At 43.4% G+C, this 16,447-nt stretch overlaps 2 protein-coding genes across 3 annotated transcripts; both read left to right on the top strand.

The window, feature by feature from the left end:
- Window positions 1-2,242: 2,242 nt before the first annotated feature.
- On the top strand, window positions 2,243-9,836 carry LOC105051087 (vacuolar protein sorting-associated protein 60.1). The gene is made up of 7 exons (XM_010931375.4): window positions 2,243-2,661; window positions 4,588-4,739; window positions 5,502-5,595; window positions 5,682-5,753; window positions 5,881-5,992; window positions 6,145-6,305; window positions 9,529-9,836. Exons 1-7 carry the CDS (start codon window positions 2,593-2,595, stop codon window positions 9,580-9,582), a joined length of 714 nt encoding a protein of 237 aa, XP_010929677.1. The 5' UTR covers window positions 2,243-2,592; the 3' UTR covers window positions 9,583-9,836.
- Window positions 9,837-11,032: 1,196 nt separating this feature from the next.
- Window positions 11,033-16,064, top strand: LOC140851441 (uncharacterized). 2 transcript variants are annotated; one of them, XM_073242969.1, is made up of 3 exons: window positions 11,033-13,786; window positions 13,866-14,482; window positions 14,560-16,064. In XM_073242969.1, the coding sequence occupies exons 2-3, from the start codon at window positions 13,868-13,870 to the stop codon at window positions 14,836-14,838; spliced, it is 894 nt and encodes a 297-aa protein (XP_073099070.1). In that variant the 5' UTR covers window positions 11,033-13,786; window positions 13,866-13,867; the 3' UTR covers window positions 14,839-16,064. The 2 variants fall into 2 exon arrangements, with proteins under 2 accessions (XP_073099070.1, XP_073099071.1); XM_073242970.1 differs by having other exon boundaries at window positions 11,033-14,482.
- The last annotated feature ends 383 nt before the right edge of the window (window positions 16,065-16,447 follow it).

Raw genomic sequence — 16,447 nt, forward strand, 5'->3', positions numbered from 1 at the left:
TCGTATATATATTAACGAAAAGCTCATTTCGAGTTCTACGATCATGAATTGAGTTCATCTGTTTATCTCAATTCTCGGGCTCAAATTTCATCATTTTAATAGGGTTCGGAGCCATTTCATGTTCTGAAGTTCGTATTTGATTTAGTTTTATGTTTTTAGTTTTTATTTATTTTCAGTTAGACTAATAATTTTATTTAGATATTATCATATTATTTTAAATATTTTACTATTTATGGAACTATATTTGTTAGGATTTAAGATACTATAAATAATTTTATTCTATGTTTATTTGATCCTTATCAATAAAATATCAGAATTATCTTCTTTGATTGGAGTTTTGATTTTTTTTCTTGCTATCTTTAAAGGTTTCATCTTGTAAAAATTTTTATTTTTATTTACTAACTCTACGTCAGAAATCAAGAAGTCACGAGTGATACGCAGAGTCACATCCATTTATCCATGATGCTAGCCACCAAATTCCCTTTTAGTCGGATTTAATAAGCAACAAAAATATCCCTAGCAAACACAAGGCCCACCTAGGCTTCTGTCAGCTCAACCAGAGTTAAACATTATCCTAATTATTTACAATCAATGTAATACCTCATCCAGCAACCACATAAATCTTAAAACAGCCCACAAAAAAAAAAAAAAAAAAAAAAAAACAAAAAGAAGACCCCATTCCCTTCTCACAATGGAACTCCCGATCAGATTCAAAATTAGAGTTCCAGTCCTCCCCCTTCACTTCTATTTAAAAGGATGAAGTTTTTTTATGAAACCCATAAGTGTCGGCTATCAAATCATCGTCGAAGAAGATTATTTCTTTAAAAAATATTCACTGAGTTCGTCGGAAATCAGAGACCAAATTACTATAGAAAAGTCAGGTTTTAAAAAAGAAATTTGAGAAGCTTGTTGTTCATACAAGATTAAGATGGCTCCATATCGGATAAAAAGAACCGTTCGGATTGCTATTAAAGAGACATCAAACTAAAATAATAGTGGTACTTCTCAATAAGTTGGTAGCATTATTCAGCAAGACATACTGATTCTGTCGAAAACACTCATATAAAACAGCAAGAATCAAACATATTTCAAATAATATAGATCTTAGTTGATTTGGTACAATCGCAATAACAACTGTAGCAACAATTACTGTAATAATAGCCAGTACAATAATAAACACTGTCACTTTAAAGGATGTGAAGAGCAGTCAGAACAACAGAGTAATGTTATAGAATTTAAAAAATTATCTCTACTGATTTTCAAGAGGACAATAGAACTTTTAAAAGTTGAGAATTGACTTATGGAGATAGAGAAAGTGTTTATTGTTATGAGGTATCATGATTATGAAAAGATTTTGTATACATCATCTATATTGCAAGATGGAGCGTTTAATTGATAGCAGAGAATCACTTATTAAACCGGCAACAATATACCCAAGCTTTCCATTTCTTAGCATCACAGCTGTAGTTGTTTTCAAGTTAGCAATATTCTGTGTAGATTGGGGTTCCGATTGTATCTTTTTGTACGAAAGAATGGTCTATCTTCGTGATAATAATTATTGAATTATATTTTGTATAATTTTCAAACAATGATATATTTTTTTCTTTTATTCACAGTACAGATCATAAAGCCGATGTCATGTTTTGATATGGAAAATATAATTTAATGATTGGCATCACGAAAAAAAGACAACCGATCTTTCGCACGAGTGATACGATTCGAACCCTCTGGACTTGGATTAAACAGTGTACTTATCGCTTGACTTCCTCCAAACCCTCCATCAAAAATAGCGAGGAGACGGATACCATTCGAAGCCTTCAACTACCCTTCCACGTGATGGTCGCGGTTGCTTAGCCGCGTCAAAGGAAGCTCTTAATTCCCGGTAGAGCAAGGAGAGTCTTAGCTTGTTATGAGTGGACAGGGGTTGTATCCTTCGCGCAAAAGAACGATTCACCTTCCTCCGCGCGTATCCACCGTTGGATTGCGGAGGCACAAGGCGTGGAGTGCTGTTGACGGAGGGATCCAACGGTCAACATTGCGAAAGGAGATCAATCATTCTTTCGCTCGAAAGATACAAGCCGAACCCTTTATTAGTTTAAACTTAAAACCAAATCGCATTCTTTCTCTGCTCCTCTTTATTCCTATTCTATTCTTATAATTCTAATGCCATAATTACGTTATTCTATTCTATTCCATTCTATTTCTCCGACAGATATTGTCATATTTTGATAAGCCTTCGATCGGGATTAGGAGAAGAACAACAGTTAAAAACGAAAAGGGCGGAGTGGGAGGGAAACTTCGGTGGAATTATTAGCCGGGGAGTTACCGTACGCCGAAACGCGATTTCTTTGACTTCGTCTCCGATCTCGACGATATCAGTCTTCGTCTCTTCGATTCGAGATTATTCCAATCGCTCCTCGGTCCTCTCGGTTCCAGATTTATTCCATCGCCGCTGGAATTCCGAATCCGGCGAGGATTCGCAGGCCGGAGATCTCTTCTTCGAGGATTAGGTTTTTGGGGAGGTCGGATCGCGTGAAATAGGGTTGGAATACGATTGGAATCGGTCGGAGATCGGGGCATCGGGAGGAGGAGATGAGGAGGGTTTTCGGTGCGTCGAAGAAGAAGGATCCCCCTCCGACGGTCCAGGATGCGACTGATAGGGTATTACTTCTAAGAATTTTTTTTTTTTTTTTGTTGCCGTTTTTGTCGGATCAAAGAGATTATTTTTTGGATTTTGTTGGTGTTTTATGCGGTTGTTTTTAATTTTACGTAGGATTTAACGATGAAGTCTCAAGTTTTGCTCTTTTTTACTTGTTGCTTTGGAATCATTCTTGATTAATGATTGGGGTAATGGGAATTAGGGTTTTTTTAAATGGAAGGTGAGGAATTTATGCTGGATCGATTTCTTCGTCGAGAATCGAGATTAAGAGAGAATAATATGAAGCCCTAAGTTTCTTCATTCCTCGGGGAGACATTGGTTTAGTTTTGAAATCTTCCTTACTCCAGATGATTTGTCATTCCTTTTATGGTAATAACAATGACTATCATAAAAAAAATTGATTAGCATATTTGCAGGCTTTCGAATTCCACAGTGAAGGCAACGATAAGAATATAAACTTAGTGAAGAAGAGCAGAAGAATGTCTGTTTTTTGACACCAAAGCATCCTTATGAAATTAAAAATAGTACCTTTTTCTCTTATTCGAGACCTAATCTGTTCAATGCCCTATGCATGATGAAGCCATATCAGATGACTATCCAGCCATACTTGTTTAGGTATTTGTCTGGATATTTCTCGACAAATGGCTATCACCTGTCCGCATGTTTTTGTCTCTCATGTACATATCCAACCATGTTAAGTTTATATTCACACTTGTACATATAATTTCATATGTTTTTATTTGTTTTCCTGTGAGTTGGTATACCTTCTCTGCATAAAGTTTATACTTTCAGGTTCCATGACTTCTTCAATTCAACATCCTCATAGTGGGATATCGGTGTTGCTGTTTCTAAGATTGAAAGATAAGAGCATTTAAGCCACATGGACAGTTCTCATATTATCAATGGAGTCCTGGTGTGATACAAACACACACACACACACACACACACACACACACACACACATTAAGTGCCTATAGTCATCAGGCCCACAAATGAGCACAATTGAGTTCTGTGGTGTTTTGTCCACATGAAAGCTCAGCCCAAGATGAAGCCTGGGTTGCATATGAATTACCACTTGAACAAGCTGATTCTCAAGCTGAAACTCAGCTTCTAATGGGTGGGTGGGGGGCATATGTTATCTCCAATATTTTAGACACTCACCCATGCATATGTTAGACACTGCATTTGTGTACAAAGCAAGGTTTTATGTCCCAGTGGGATGGGGAGTGTCCCGGTTGTCCCATCCATTTTGGTGAGAAAATGGGATTGGGACCGGGACCGGGACCGGTTCGTGACTTTGAAACGCATCCATGTAGGGAAAGAAGAAAAAAGATGAGAAAGGAAGATGAAAAAAAGGAAAAAGTGAAGGGAAAGAAGAAGAAGAAAAATGAAAGAAAGAAGAGAAGGGAGAAGAAAAGAAAAGAATGAAAGAAGAAAGAAAGAAAAGAGAAAGAAGAGGAAAAAGAAAAAAAATGAAAGAAATGAAGGGATGACAAAACGAAAAAAAAGCGAAAGAAAGGAAGGTACAAAAAAAGGAAGGAAAGAAAAAAGAAGGAAAGAAAGGAAAAAGAAGAGAGAGATATGTAGGATATCTATCGGAATGCACGGTTGTCGAGATGAGATGGGACAACGGGGCATCTCGTTCCATGGAGATAATGGGACAGTTTCATCCCACGAGATTTAAAATCTTGATACAAAGCATTCTCTTTCTTCCAATTGTATCTTTTGGATATGGGGCAGTTGCTCTTCCACATATTCATGCTCATTTTGGTTTTCTGAAATTTCAAATTTTTCTTGAATGTGCTCTTTGCCTTTTTCTTTATTAATCCTCCTGCTTCACTTCTGAATTTAACATTTTTCTGTCTTGGGAGGATGAGATTTCTCTTGTATCGCTTTGTATTCTTCACTAATGAAGAACTGATTTACAGATAAATAAAAGAGGTGATACAGTTGATGAAAAAATCAAAAAGCTTGATGCTGAACTGGCTAGATACAAAGAACAGATTAAGAAGACTCGACCTGGTCCTGCTCAGGAAGCTGTTAAAGCTCGTGCCATGAGGGTTCTGAAGCAAAAGAGGATGTGGGTTATCCAATTTTCTTCTCACTTTTTTTTTTTTTGATATGCTAATTGCACTCCCACCTTTGGTCGATGGTCCTCTCTTTCCTTTTTCTTTTTAAAAAATTTTGAAACATAAACTATGAGTGTCAAGAGGGATGTATTCACTTTAAAAAGGAAATGCCTTTAAAGAGGAGAACCACAGCCTGAAAGTCTATGCAACATTTATATATGTATAAAAAGAAACCCTTAGACCATGAAGTTTCTGCTCTCAATCAAGATTGCAGGACCCTCATTCTGTACCACCTCTTGGATTGTGAAGATTTGAATTTTGTAGAATTCATAATATTTTCTTTGATCATATATGTTGAACTATGTTCTTCAGTTTATTAATGAAGTGAAGCACACTGTAATTAGGTGCAGCATTGGAAGCAGACCACTACATATTGTATACCATTTAAGGAAACAGAGAAAAGAGTCAATTGGGACTTATCCCAGTGGTCACACTCCTCTAGTTAGTAACAAAGGTTATAGATTCGAGTCTTGGATGGTGTATCTCCAAGTATTTGGACCTGGATAATTATAGTACATGATAGAAAAAATTTTGACTGATTGTAACTGTTTAACTGACTTGTAAATATTGCTATATTGACTATGAAGAAAGCTTATGGAGTTTGTAGCATGATGAGAAGCTTGTTTGTGTTACTCCCTTTCACTTTCCTGTATGCATAATTAAATGTAACATTTATTCACCGACCATTCTGATTTCATCTATGTTTTCCTCAGGTACGAAGGACAGCGTGACATGTTATATAACCAGACATTTAACCTTGACCAAGTTTCTTTTGCTGCGGAGGGAATTAAAGATGCTCAGCAAACTGTATGTGTTGCAAGCTTCTGCGAAGGTTATCTGGAGGATTTGTGTTATCAGATATATTTATTTTATTCATGGTTTTGATGATGCAGATGTCAGCACTGAAGTCTGCAAATAAGGAGTTGAAAGGAATGATGAAAACTGTGAAAATTCAAGACATAGATGTATGTTTGTTATCTTTCTTCTTGCTTGTAGTTAAACTCTAGAAGTTGCATATGGTTTAGTTTGGATGAGATTACCAGCATATTTGTTTTGGTCATTTTTTCTGAAACCTTCATTCCTGGAACACAGAGTATGCAAGATGAGATGATGGATCTAATGGATATGAGTACAGAAATACAAGAATCTCTTGGTAGAAGCTACAACGTCCCTGATGACATTGATGAGGACGAACTTATGGGCGGTAAGATAAAAGTCCACATCTGTGATCTGGGCATTATTTCCTAAAATATTTGTGTTACTGTAATTTTTACTAACTGCCTAAACATAAATCTATATATATTCTGTTTCTTTGACCCATTATTTTTTTTAATTTTCTTTTAATCGTTGTTGCAGAGCTAGATGCTTTGGAAGCTGATATGGGAGCAGAGACTGAATCTGATGCAGTCCCTTCTTATCTTCAACCAGATAAGGAATCTGATCTGGATGCAGAACTTAGCCTGCCTGCAGCGCCAACTGGCCATGCAGCAGTGCCACCCAACAGACAGAACCCCCAGGTATGTCCACTAACACTATGATAACTTTGAGTCAAATTACATAAGATGTGAATATGCATCCTCTCCTATTGATTATGGGAAGATGGATATGTGAAATATTGATGAATTGTCTGGAATTATTTAGCAAGATTAAGAGGCCATCCCTAGGGAGATGCTTCTAGTCTGTGGGTTCTGAATATGGGTTAGGAGATGTAATTTTGGTTTCTCAGTTATGTTGTTACTTGTTTTAGACATGCATTACTGAGTGTTTCTTAAGATTTTAGAGCCCATGCATCCACATAACATCATGTTGTAGCACAATCCTTGGTCATGATTTGAAGAACCACTTTTCATGCTCATCTCATCAACCCAAAAGTGTATTGGTCATTGTGCTGAAGATTGGCATGGCCACATGCAAGTGTTTAAAAGATTGCTGATTTAAAATTGGTTTAATGCAGCCAAAATTTTCTAGACTGCAATGATTGCAATGATCTGGAGTTTTTTTTTTTTTTTTTGGTGAAGTGTTCAATGCATCATGTATCATTCATGGATATCCCTAGTGGTGCAGATGAGTGTGACAGAAGAAAGCCATGGTGCACTTTTTTGGGGTCGGCAATCTGGGTTGACAATTAGCTCCTATCAAATGCTTTCTTTCAAATATTTTGTTCCCTTTTCTCATTTTTCAGTCATGCTAGTACACTAAATTTTCCTCTTGAATAAACTTCATTTTATTGCTATAGAGTATCATTGTATCAATGCACTCTTTTGGGATGATATGAAGATGAGTATTGATAGCAGAAGGTGGTCTCAATGAGGGATAGATCGAAAAACTGGTTGAAGAGTTGGAATGGATTGAGTGGAGAAAGACGCATGGGTGAAAGTGAGACATGATTTGAGGATTCCATTCTAGAGGACTTGATCTTTCTATAGAATGGGGATGTGAGTGGGCCAGACTAGCTCCTCGATCAGTTTGATGTTTTGTGCCCCGTGGTATTATTAGGTCTTCTTTAACAAACAGAAAAGCAGCCTGAAGATTTTATGATCCTGTAGGAGTCCTGAAAAAGATCAAGAAATATTTTGATCATGAGATATAATTATCAGGTGCAGTGCTGTTAAAGGAAGCTTGCCTAGGCACCTAGGTGGCTGCCGAGGTGCCAAACTGAGCAAGCTTGCCTAGGCCAAGCCCACCAAAAGTATTACTTCATTAAGGGTTTCCTTTTCCCTACTCTTTCCTTATTTGAACCCCACATAGAACCTTTGAGAGGGTAATGGAGGCTATGAGTCTATGACCAACCCACCATCTGCTTGTAGGCTGGTCAATGGCTATTGTTGGATCAGCTGATGTTTATGGGTCATGCCGATGATGGCAATCACTTAGCGCTGGTGCTAAGAATGTGTATATTTACTATTTTCTTCCTTTCTTAGTTCCATTTTTTTTTGTTCTTTAAACTTCAGCACCTTCTCATACTTCTTTGATTTCCCTTCATCCTTTTCTTCTGCTGTTGCTTCTTCATTTGGCCAAGCTTCCCCAGTATTCATGTCTTTGCACTTCATCTTCTTTGCTAGACTCTGTTTTGCTTGCTGCCTCCTTTCTTCTTCTCTTTGATGGGTGTTTGCTATGGGCACTGTTTGCTGTTGCTTCCCTGCCATTACCTTTTTCCTTCTTTGTCTACTCCTTGCTGGGTGTTGGCTACTTGGATATGGCCCTATAGTTTGCTGCTTGTTGCGATTGCAACAGTAGTACTAGTGCCCTCCTCCTCCTTCCATAGATCATTTTCTTTAGGAAGGTTTTATGATGCCATATATTGTGTAGAAACAGTGCTTATGTCATTAAAGATATTTATAATTAAGATTGTGATGCATTCGTCCCTGCACGGCCACCTAGGCATTTGCCTAGGCCATGAAGGGTGTCCACCGCCTGGCTTCTCCTAGGCAATTTGACAACCTTGATCAGGAGTGATTGTGCCTTTGTTATTATCATCATTATATTAGGATTGGTAGGAAAGATAGGAAGTTGTCAAAATTCTTGAATTTCCATATCTCCAGATGGAATTTCCAGATCTCCAGATGTAAAAGGTAAGATTGTATTTTGAAATTTTATTTGTTTCTTTTCTGCCTAATAAGCCAGAGGACAGGGAAACTGTTCCTTCGCATGGTGCACAAGCATTTAAGACCTAATGGGAAATTCAGTCAGATGTGAAAATGCAAATTTGTCAGATGTGGAGGATGGAAATTTATCAGAAATGACTTATAATACATCTGGATCATTTAAAATTTAGAAAGAAAGTTTCATTGTTCACATTCAGAGCCTAGACTATTGTAGCAGGATATAAATAATTGATCCAGTTTAGTTTTGCATGTGAAAGCCTTTATGGCATTCTTATGATCCGGGATGTCTCTATATTATAACTGTTTAGCCTTGTGGATACAGAATTCCTGTTGTTATAGGACTTCAAGCCTGTTGATCATTGAGGTGGTAGTGGATGTCACAACCTGTTATGGCTTCTATGGTTGAGAGAGTATGGAATCTAGTGCGCTCTTTTCCCAACTAGTGGAAGGTGAGGAATGGGAAGTATTGAGAGTTAAGGATGAAGAAAGCTAAAATTGAAGCACTGTTTGGATAGTGAAATTCAAGAACTCTAAGCAAACTCCTTGGGGATATGTCCGCCATCAGAAATTCAATGCATCTGATCTATTTACTGCATTATAGGGAACCCAAATGGTAGAAGGAAATAGAGAAAGGTGAGAGGGTCAAGAACCTGTGTAGAAGTCAGATTCTATAAAAAAAGAGGATTCCCAAATCTTTTAGAAATCAGTTTTAAAAAACAGTATCTTAGCCATCTCTCTCTCTCTCTCTCTCGCTTCAGATGGAGGGACTGCAGGAACATTCTTCCAACTTGCATTGCCTGTGCTGAGAAATAATGATTTAAATGACAAACAGGCATGCTTCACCCTTCATGGCTAGGCAAATACTACCTTTTGTTTAAAAAGATGAGTGGGTGTTTCCAAAAGCATTGCAGATTTTTTTTTTTTTGGTGAGTAACATCTGTGCCTATCATATTTTATGGAAATAATTCGACATATTGCTGCAAAAGGCAACCAAGGTTCCTCATCAAAGGTCCCTCAATTACAGTATCTTAGCTTCTTCATTATCATTCGTTGGGTAACTTGGAACATGCTTACACCTTTTTTTTTTAAAAAAATTGTAAATACATGCTGAACTTGTTCGTGTGCTCTGATACAGGTGGAGGATGAATTGGGCTTACCCGCTGTGCCTCGAGCATCTTTAAGGGACTAGAGAGTGATCTGCTTGCTGAATGTAAAATTCACATATGATGTCAAGGACAATATACCTTTTGGATTTGTGAGATTCTCTGTTTGGGAGACTTTGCATTTCTTATGCCACATACACGCAGCTAAGATATTATTGTAGGGCAAGTTCGGACTTGAGTTTATGATCTAGATACTCTTATCCATAGTGAAGACTTCAGTGCATCTATTGTTAGAACAATCATTTCTTGTGGAAATCCATGACTATTTTGTTCGAGCAAAGTGGATGATCAGATGAGAATGAACCTTGGAGGTTGCTCTGGTGTGTAACATGGAAAGTCTTTCTGCATGCATGCAGGGGTGAGGTGCATACATATCATCCTCTCTGTCCTTGCAGGAATGGGAGCTGTCCTTTTCTGAAGTGGAAATCTTCCATGCGGTTCTAAAAATACTCGATGGATTAGTGAAATTGATGTTTCTGCATGTTTGTGTTTTGCAATACATGTTGGCTGGTTGGGAGGCCATGCGGCCTTCAGAATCAGATGAACTCTTAAAGAGTTACTCGTGGTTTGGTATTTTAAATGATCCCTTAGCTGACTGGCTAGCTTACTGAGGTTGCAGGTAGAACAGTGTGACCCCTCTTTATTAGGCAATATGGATTACGACACAAGTCATAGGTTACAAGTCTGTTGAACTTTTCCCTTTTTTTTTTTTTTGGTTTGAATAAAGGGAAAGACTTCAAGCGAATAATTCCGATGAACTACTTGTTTCAGTGGGAGAAAGAGGATGGTCCGTGCGGACTCCAGCCTTCGTTTGTTGTTTAATCATGAACAATGATGTTTGCATACATCGTGCATGAGCCAGACCCAAATGCTCCCGCTGAGGATTTGATCTCGTAAAAACAACGCGTTTGGTTAGGACTTGGCTAATAAAAAAAAAATTATCTATAGATTTTTGGATGGATTTGAAATTATTTTTAAATTTTTTGATTTTTTAAATTGAATAAAATATTTTTGAAATATTAAGAAGTTGTTTCTAAATTTCTGTCATTTACACAGATTACATAGATTTATGTTCAGATTATATAAGTTTATGTTCAGATTACATAGATTTATATTTAGATTACGTAGGTTATTTAGTTATGCACATCATACGCATATCATACAGGTTTGTATTTTGATTATACAGAAATAATTTTTTAATATTTTAAAATTTTTTTATTTAATTTAAAAAATTTAAAAATTTAAAAATTTAAAAATAATTTTAAAAATAATTTCGAATGTTTTTTGAGGGATATATTAGTTCATCGTCTTACTGCAGAAACTGTATCGAAAAATATGGATGTTTTTTAAAAACTCCCGCCCCTCCGTCAAATGGGCAATGGATACGTGTTTGCGCAAAGAGGAGCAAACGCAGTCGGATAGATACTCTTAGTCGGCGATGGAATGGGTGGGACGACAACAATGACGCGGCGATATCACATCAAGCGGCGTCACGCTCATATGCAGGTACGCCTTCTCCAGACTTGGTCTCATCCTTATCATCTTTCAGTAACTCTATTTAAAGGAAACCAGTGCTTTCGGTGCGGGCGATACCGGCCATCGTAAGAGCAATTTGCAGGAACCCTTCTTTCAGTGCTTAAAGTTCGGTCACTCCTACAAATCCCCCAATTCTAGATCACAGGTAGTTCGGTGTCTCTTCCTTTTAAGGTAGCACTGCAGGGTTCCGTAAACTCTCCTTTGCCCCCACTTGAACAGCCAAAAACATCCAGAGGTGTCATATCTCTTCCCCCTGGACAAGTGGAGAGGTCCATAAGGCCTTTCTTGCCTTCTCATCTGAGATGACTGATATTTCTAATTATCCAAGGCGGGTCGTCTTTGTCCAATCCTTCGATCGTCCCAACAAAGTTGATGACGTTGGCAGTACCTTAGCTCACAAAGCTCGTACTCCTGGATCTTGGATGACAAGGAAACTTGCTAGAGACAATGAGTTCTTTGTCTCTTGCCCTTCGTTTGAGGTGGTGCAAGGCCTGATGGCCGCGGTAAGGATTTTGCATTACTTGTTAATTCAACGGGACTGTTGCGGTCAATTTTCTCATCATCTGATCGTCGGAAACGAGCGTCTGTAAAAGAAAATCTGCATTGATTGGAGGCGGCTCCGACGAAAACCCTCCGACGGTCAAGTCAGAGAGGAGACTAGGCAACAGTGAGAAGAAAGCAAAGAACTCAACGAGAGAGAGAGGACAAGTCTGTCTGTTTTTTCTCCCCGCTCCAGCACTGTAGCCTTCCCCGATATATATAGTGGAGCGTAGTATGGCGCCGTCATTAATGGCGCAGACAATTGAGGAATTGTCAACTCACTGTAGACTGTCAGAGTCACCGTGAAAGTGTCACGTCGCCGTGGGACTGTCAAATCACTAGGGTTGACAATGCCCTAGACGGGATGATGCCCTTAGACGGCAGTGCCGCATGCTGCTGTCAGGACTGACAGCCTCTGGCAGTAGTACGGCGATCGGAGGAGGCCACCGACCTTAGGTCGGTGGCCGGCTGAGTGGCATCGGGTGGAGATTCGGACCCCTCCGACGGTCAGTCGGGCACGTTGCGGGAGTCGGTCATCAGACTCCCTGGTGCAGTCGGTCGGGAGAGCGGGAAAGGTCTGCCCGACCAACATATCCTCAGTCGGTAGAGAGCCGTTAATCGATCGGTAATGGTGCCCGGTGATCGGTCGGTCGGTCGGATATGCCCGATTATGAGTCGGCATGAGCGGGGTCGGTCGGTAATCCCCAACAGTTGCCCCCCTCCACTCTTTAGTCGGACGGCGCACTGGCCGATGTCTTCGTTTGGGCAGTAACGCCGGGCGAAAAGGAGTGGATTCACTGTGCGCCAAGTTCCGACCGTACCGGGGGTCGATATGATGTCAGGCGTCTCATGAATGCCGAGCGATTCGCTGGCGTCAGATGTCCAGTCGGTGTCAGAGGTCCCGTCCCGTCGGCATCAGACGTCCTGTCGGCGCCAGGTGTCATGTCGGCGTCGGATGTCCTGCAGGTGTCGGATGTCCCGTCGGTGTCAGACGTCCTGTCAGTGTCAGATGTCTCGTTCCATCGGGAAGGGGAACCGTCGTTCCCGCCGTCCCTTCGGGGATACGAAACATCGCGGCCTTTATGCCACGTGGCGCGCGGCCATTGGGACGGGTTCGTTGGAGTGGATGGAGGTGACGTGGCTCGATCTGAAGGTAGGTGCGTCGAACCGTCGGGCTGACGGACGGCCCAGATGACGCCATGTGGCAAGATCTGGGGAGTCCTCGTTGGTCGTGCCTTCATCTCGACCGTCGGGGGGCGCTATATATACAGGGTCGCCCCTATTCAGTTTTTTATCCCCCTCATTTCGCTGTCGAGACTCTGCCCGCGTAATTCCTCATCCTAGGTACTCTCCTCCACTTCCGTTCTTCTTAGTAGTTCCTTCTCCTTCTTCTGAGGGCCATCATCATCTTCACCATCTTCTTCTTCTTTATTCCCTACCATTTGTTTCAGTCCATGGCCAGAACGTCTCCACGAGGTGGTCGGTCGGGAGAGCCGACTGACGACACTCGGTCGACCCCGGAGGTGGTCTCTTCACTTTCGGGGCCGAACGTCGATCGGCTCCGGGAGCAATACCGCATCCCGGGGTAGTTTCGGCTGTTCGCCCCTGGTGCCGACGGTTGGGTTAACAGCCCGCCCGAGGGCCAGGTGGCTTTCTACTTGGAGGACCTCCAGGCCAGCCTTCGTTTTTCGGTTCCGAAGTTTGTCCGAAACATTCTTGACTATTACGGGCTGTGCCCGACACAACTCGCGCCGAACTCAGTTCGGCTGATAGTCAGCTTTGCGCTTCTGTGTCGGCTTTTGCCGACCGATCCTCGGATCTCCCTCTTTCGAGCTTTCTTCGTCCTTCGACCCCACCCTAAAGCCCGAGGGTGGTGGTATTTCATTCCTCAGAAGGGGCTCTCTTTCATTACTGGTCTTCCGTCGTCTATTCACGGATGGAAGAACCAATTCTTCTTCGCATCCTCTTCCACTCCCTGGGGGTTCCCTGTTCGTTGGGGGAATCCCCGAACTGAGCCGAACGAGAACAGTCGGGTGGAGGCTGAAGATCGGGAGGACTTCCACCGGCTGAAGGATATCTCGGTGCCGAAGCAGAGTGAGCTCGTCACCGAGCAGGCCTTGTACGACGTCGGCCTCAGCCCGGTCCCCCGCCTAGGTCGGTTTTTCATTTTTCTTGCCCTTTTTCTTCTTTTTGTTTCTTCCTTATGGTACTGACCGTCCGTTGTTGTTTGCAGATATGCCGCCGAGATCACGATTGACGGCAGCCGACGTACGTCAGTACGCCGTCCGAAAGAGGCCGGCGCAAGGGGTCGGACCGTCGCGGCCTCCCAAGAGGCCCCATGTAGCTCCGCTGAGCGAACCGACTGGGTCGGGGGCGGAGCCCGTCATCGCACTGTCGGTGCCGACGGTGCTTGTCGAAGTCCCGTCCGAGGGACCGTCGGGCGAGGGCGCCGCTTCGCCCGAAAGAAGGGCGGTTGAGTCGGTAGATGGCGCACCGGCCGCCCAGCAGGCAGAGGAGGATCGGGGGGAGGCCCACGAACCCGAGCGACCAGCGCCCGCTGCTGCCGCACCGTCGGCCAAGACTCGGTCGGGCTCAAGCCTGCCGTCGATCTCCGACGTCAGGGCCTGGGCGTCCGGTCGAGGGAAGGCCCCCATGGCGTCAGGTGATGAAGGACGGTCGGCCGACGGAGGATCGACCGACTTCCCACTCCCCGAAGGTGCGTCGGGCCTGGCCAACCATGACTTGGCCAGGAGACTGTGCCAGGCACTCCTCCTTCCTGCCGACATCGATGCGATGAAGAACCAGTGCGTCTCCGACATGCTATCTTCATTTTATCCGATGATGATCCGGGTGAGTTTCTCTTTTCTTTGCCTTCAATGCAGTTTCCGTAAGTTCGGTCCCTTAACGGTTGGCTTTGTTTTGCGCAGCTGGTCTTCAATATATCCGAGCTAGAGGCCAGATACCGGAAGTTCGGCGACATGCGCGCGGCTTGGAGGGACAAGGTCACGGCCCTTGAAGCCGACAAGGTCATCCTGGTCGACCAGCTGCACCAATCGGTCGATCGGGAGGGCCGACTTGAGGGGGAGGTCTCCCGACTTACGGAGGAGGTCTCCCGACTCAAGGGAGCCTTGGCGACGTCGGAGTCGGAGCTGCAGTCGGCCAGGGACGACGCGAAGAAGAAGTCCCGAACCGTCTGCCGGCTTTAGCACGAGCGAGACAACTTTGCCAAGGAGCTGGAGGCCAACCGCGAGCAGCTCCGAGTAAGTCTCGAAAATCTTGCCAAGGCCGAAGAAGGCTTGTCTATCGCCCAGGCCGACGCAGACATCGCGAAGGCCGAAGCAGAGTCGGCGAAGGAGGCCTTGGGTCAGGCCGTCGAAGACTTTCGTGACTCGGAAGAGTACCGAGAAGAGCTTCTGGAAAGCGGCTTTCTTTCGTACCGGGTCGGGTACGAGGATGCTCGGGAAGCCGTTCGAGGCCTGTACCCAAAAATTGATCTCAGCAGCATAGTTCTGCCAGAATCGGAGGCCCCAGCCACGGAGGAGACGGCCGAACCAGCGTCGGAAGGCCTTTCCACCAGGGCGGAAGCCGAAGAAGACGTAGAGCAGGCTATTGAAGATCAGGCGGCCCCGACTGTCGAAGCCAGAGCGGATTCGCTGACCGTCCCCCGTCGCTATCCAGTGGAGGAGGCCGACTCCGATGATTAGTCAGTTTTTGTTTTTCTTTTTTGCTTTTGCTCCGGCTTGTATTCGGGCTTCGGCCCAACTTTGTAAAGCCTATTTTGATCTTCAATGGAATCAAAGTCTTGGACTTAAACTTTTTTCCTCTGCTTGTTTTTCTTTTTTCATGTGTTGGGGAATGCATTCGAATGCGTAAGTTGCTAACCCATATAGATTAGTCAGGATGTTCGGCAATTCATGCCGCCGCGAATAAGTCCGGACTTTGGATCGGCCTTTCGATGGTCGAGGGCCAAAGTCGGGCGTCCTTCGCCCGGTTGTGAGTCGGGCGCGTTTGTTGAGTCGAAAGCCGACCGACCGTCGGATAAAGCTTGGCAGTCGGGTCCCTTCTGACGCGTTCAGTCGGATGTCGTCCGGCGTGTTTAGTCGGAAAAACGATGGTAAGTCGGATCCCTATACCCCTGTGTCGGATATTTATACTACACCTCATGATATACGGTGGTAAGCCGAATATCTTCCGGTCGGCCGTAGCTCGGTCGGCGAGTCATGAATGCGACTGTGGTCGCATCGTGTGATAGACGGTGGCAAGCCGAATATCCTTCGACCAGTCGTAGCTCGATCGGTAAGTCGCGACGGCGGTTGCGTAGTCATTTTGCCTTTCTTTGGTCAGGGCCCAATCGGTAAGTTAGCCGATAATCTGGCCCGAAAGTTTGACCGTAGAAGGAGTGTGAACTCCCGTCGCCGTGGATGGTTCGGCCCTTGCGAGCGCCCGACATGTCGTCGGTGGTCGGGCCGTCGGTTTCACGCGGACACTAAGTCCGAGTCAGGACGTTGGGACTCGACCTTCTTGGTGAGCGTCGATCGTCAGTCGAAGAGTTAAGACTCCAAAATTTGAAACTGGATTTGTATTCCGAATGAACAAGTACAAAGTTCATTGGTGATACAACTTCAGGTTGTCGGCGTTTCAGGTCCGAGGAATGGGTTTTCCTTCCAAAGTCTCCAGTCGGTAAGCCCTCGGCCCATAGGTGTCTGCTACCATGTAGGGCCCTTCCCAGTTCGGAGCCAGTTTTCCTTGGTCCAGGGGCTTCGAGACTTCTGCCTTTCTCAGGACTAAGTCCCCAGGCCTGAAAAGCTTTGGTCT

Source organism: Elaeis guineensis, chromosome 9, assembly GCF_000442705.2.
Source record: "Elaeis guineensis isolate ETL-2024a chromosome 9, EG11, whole genome shotgun sequence".
In the NCBI taxonomy this organism is placed as follows: Eukaryota; Viridiplantae; Streptophyta; class Magnoliopsida; order Arecales; family Arecaceae; genus Elaeis; species Elaeis guineensis.

Excerpts from the sequence above, each read along its gene's own strand:
- LOC105051087 (XM_010931375.4), top strand. The coding sequence starts at position 2,593 with ATGAGGAGGGTTTTCGGTGCGTCGAAGAAGAAGGATCCCCCTCCGACG. Across the intron at positions 2,662-4,587 it reads TCCAGGATGCGACTGATAGG|ATAAATAAAAGAGGTGATAC; the intron begins GTATTACTTCTA and ends ACTGATTTACAG. Across the intron at positions 6,306-9,528 it reads CCAACAGACAGAACCCCCAG|GTGGAGGATGAATTGGGCTT; the intron begins GTATGTCCACTA and ends GCTCTGATACAG.
- LOC140851441 (XM_073242970.1), top strand. The coding sequence starts at position 13,868 with ATGCCGCCGAGATCACGATTGACGGCAGCCGACGTACGTCAGTACGCC. Across the intron at positions 14,483-14,559 it reads TTTATCCGATGATGATCCGG|CTGGTCTTCAATATATCCGA; the intron begins GTGAGTTTCTCT and ends TGTTTTGCGCAG.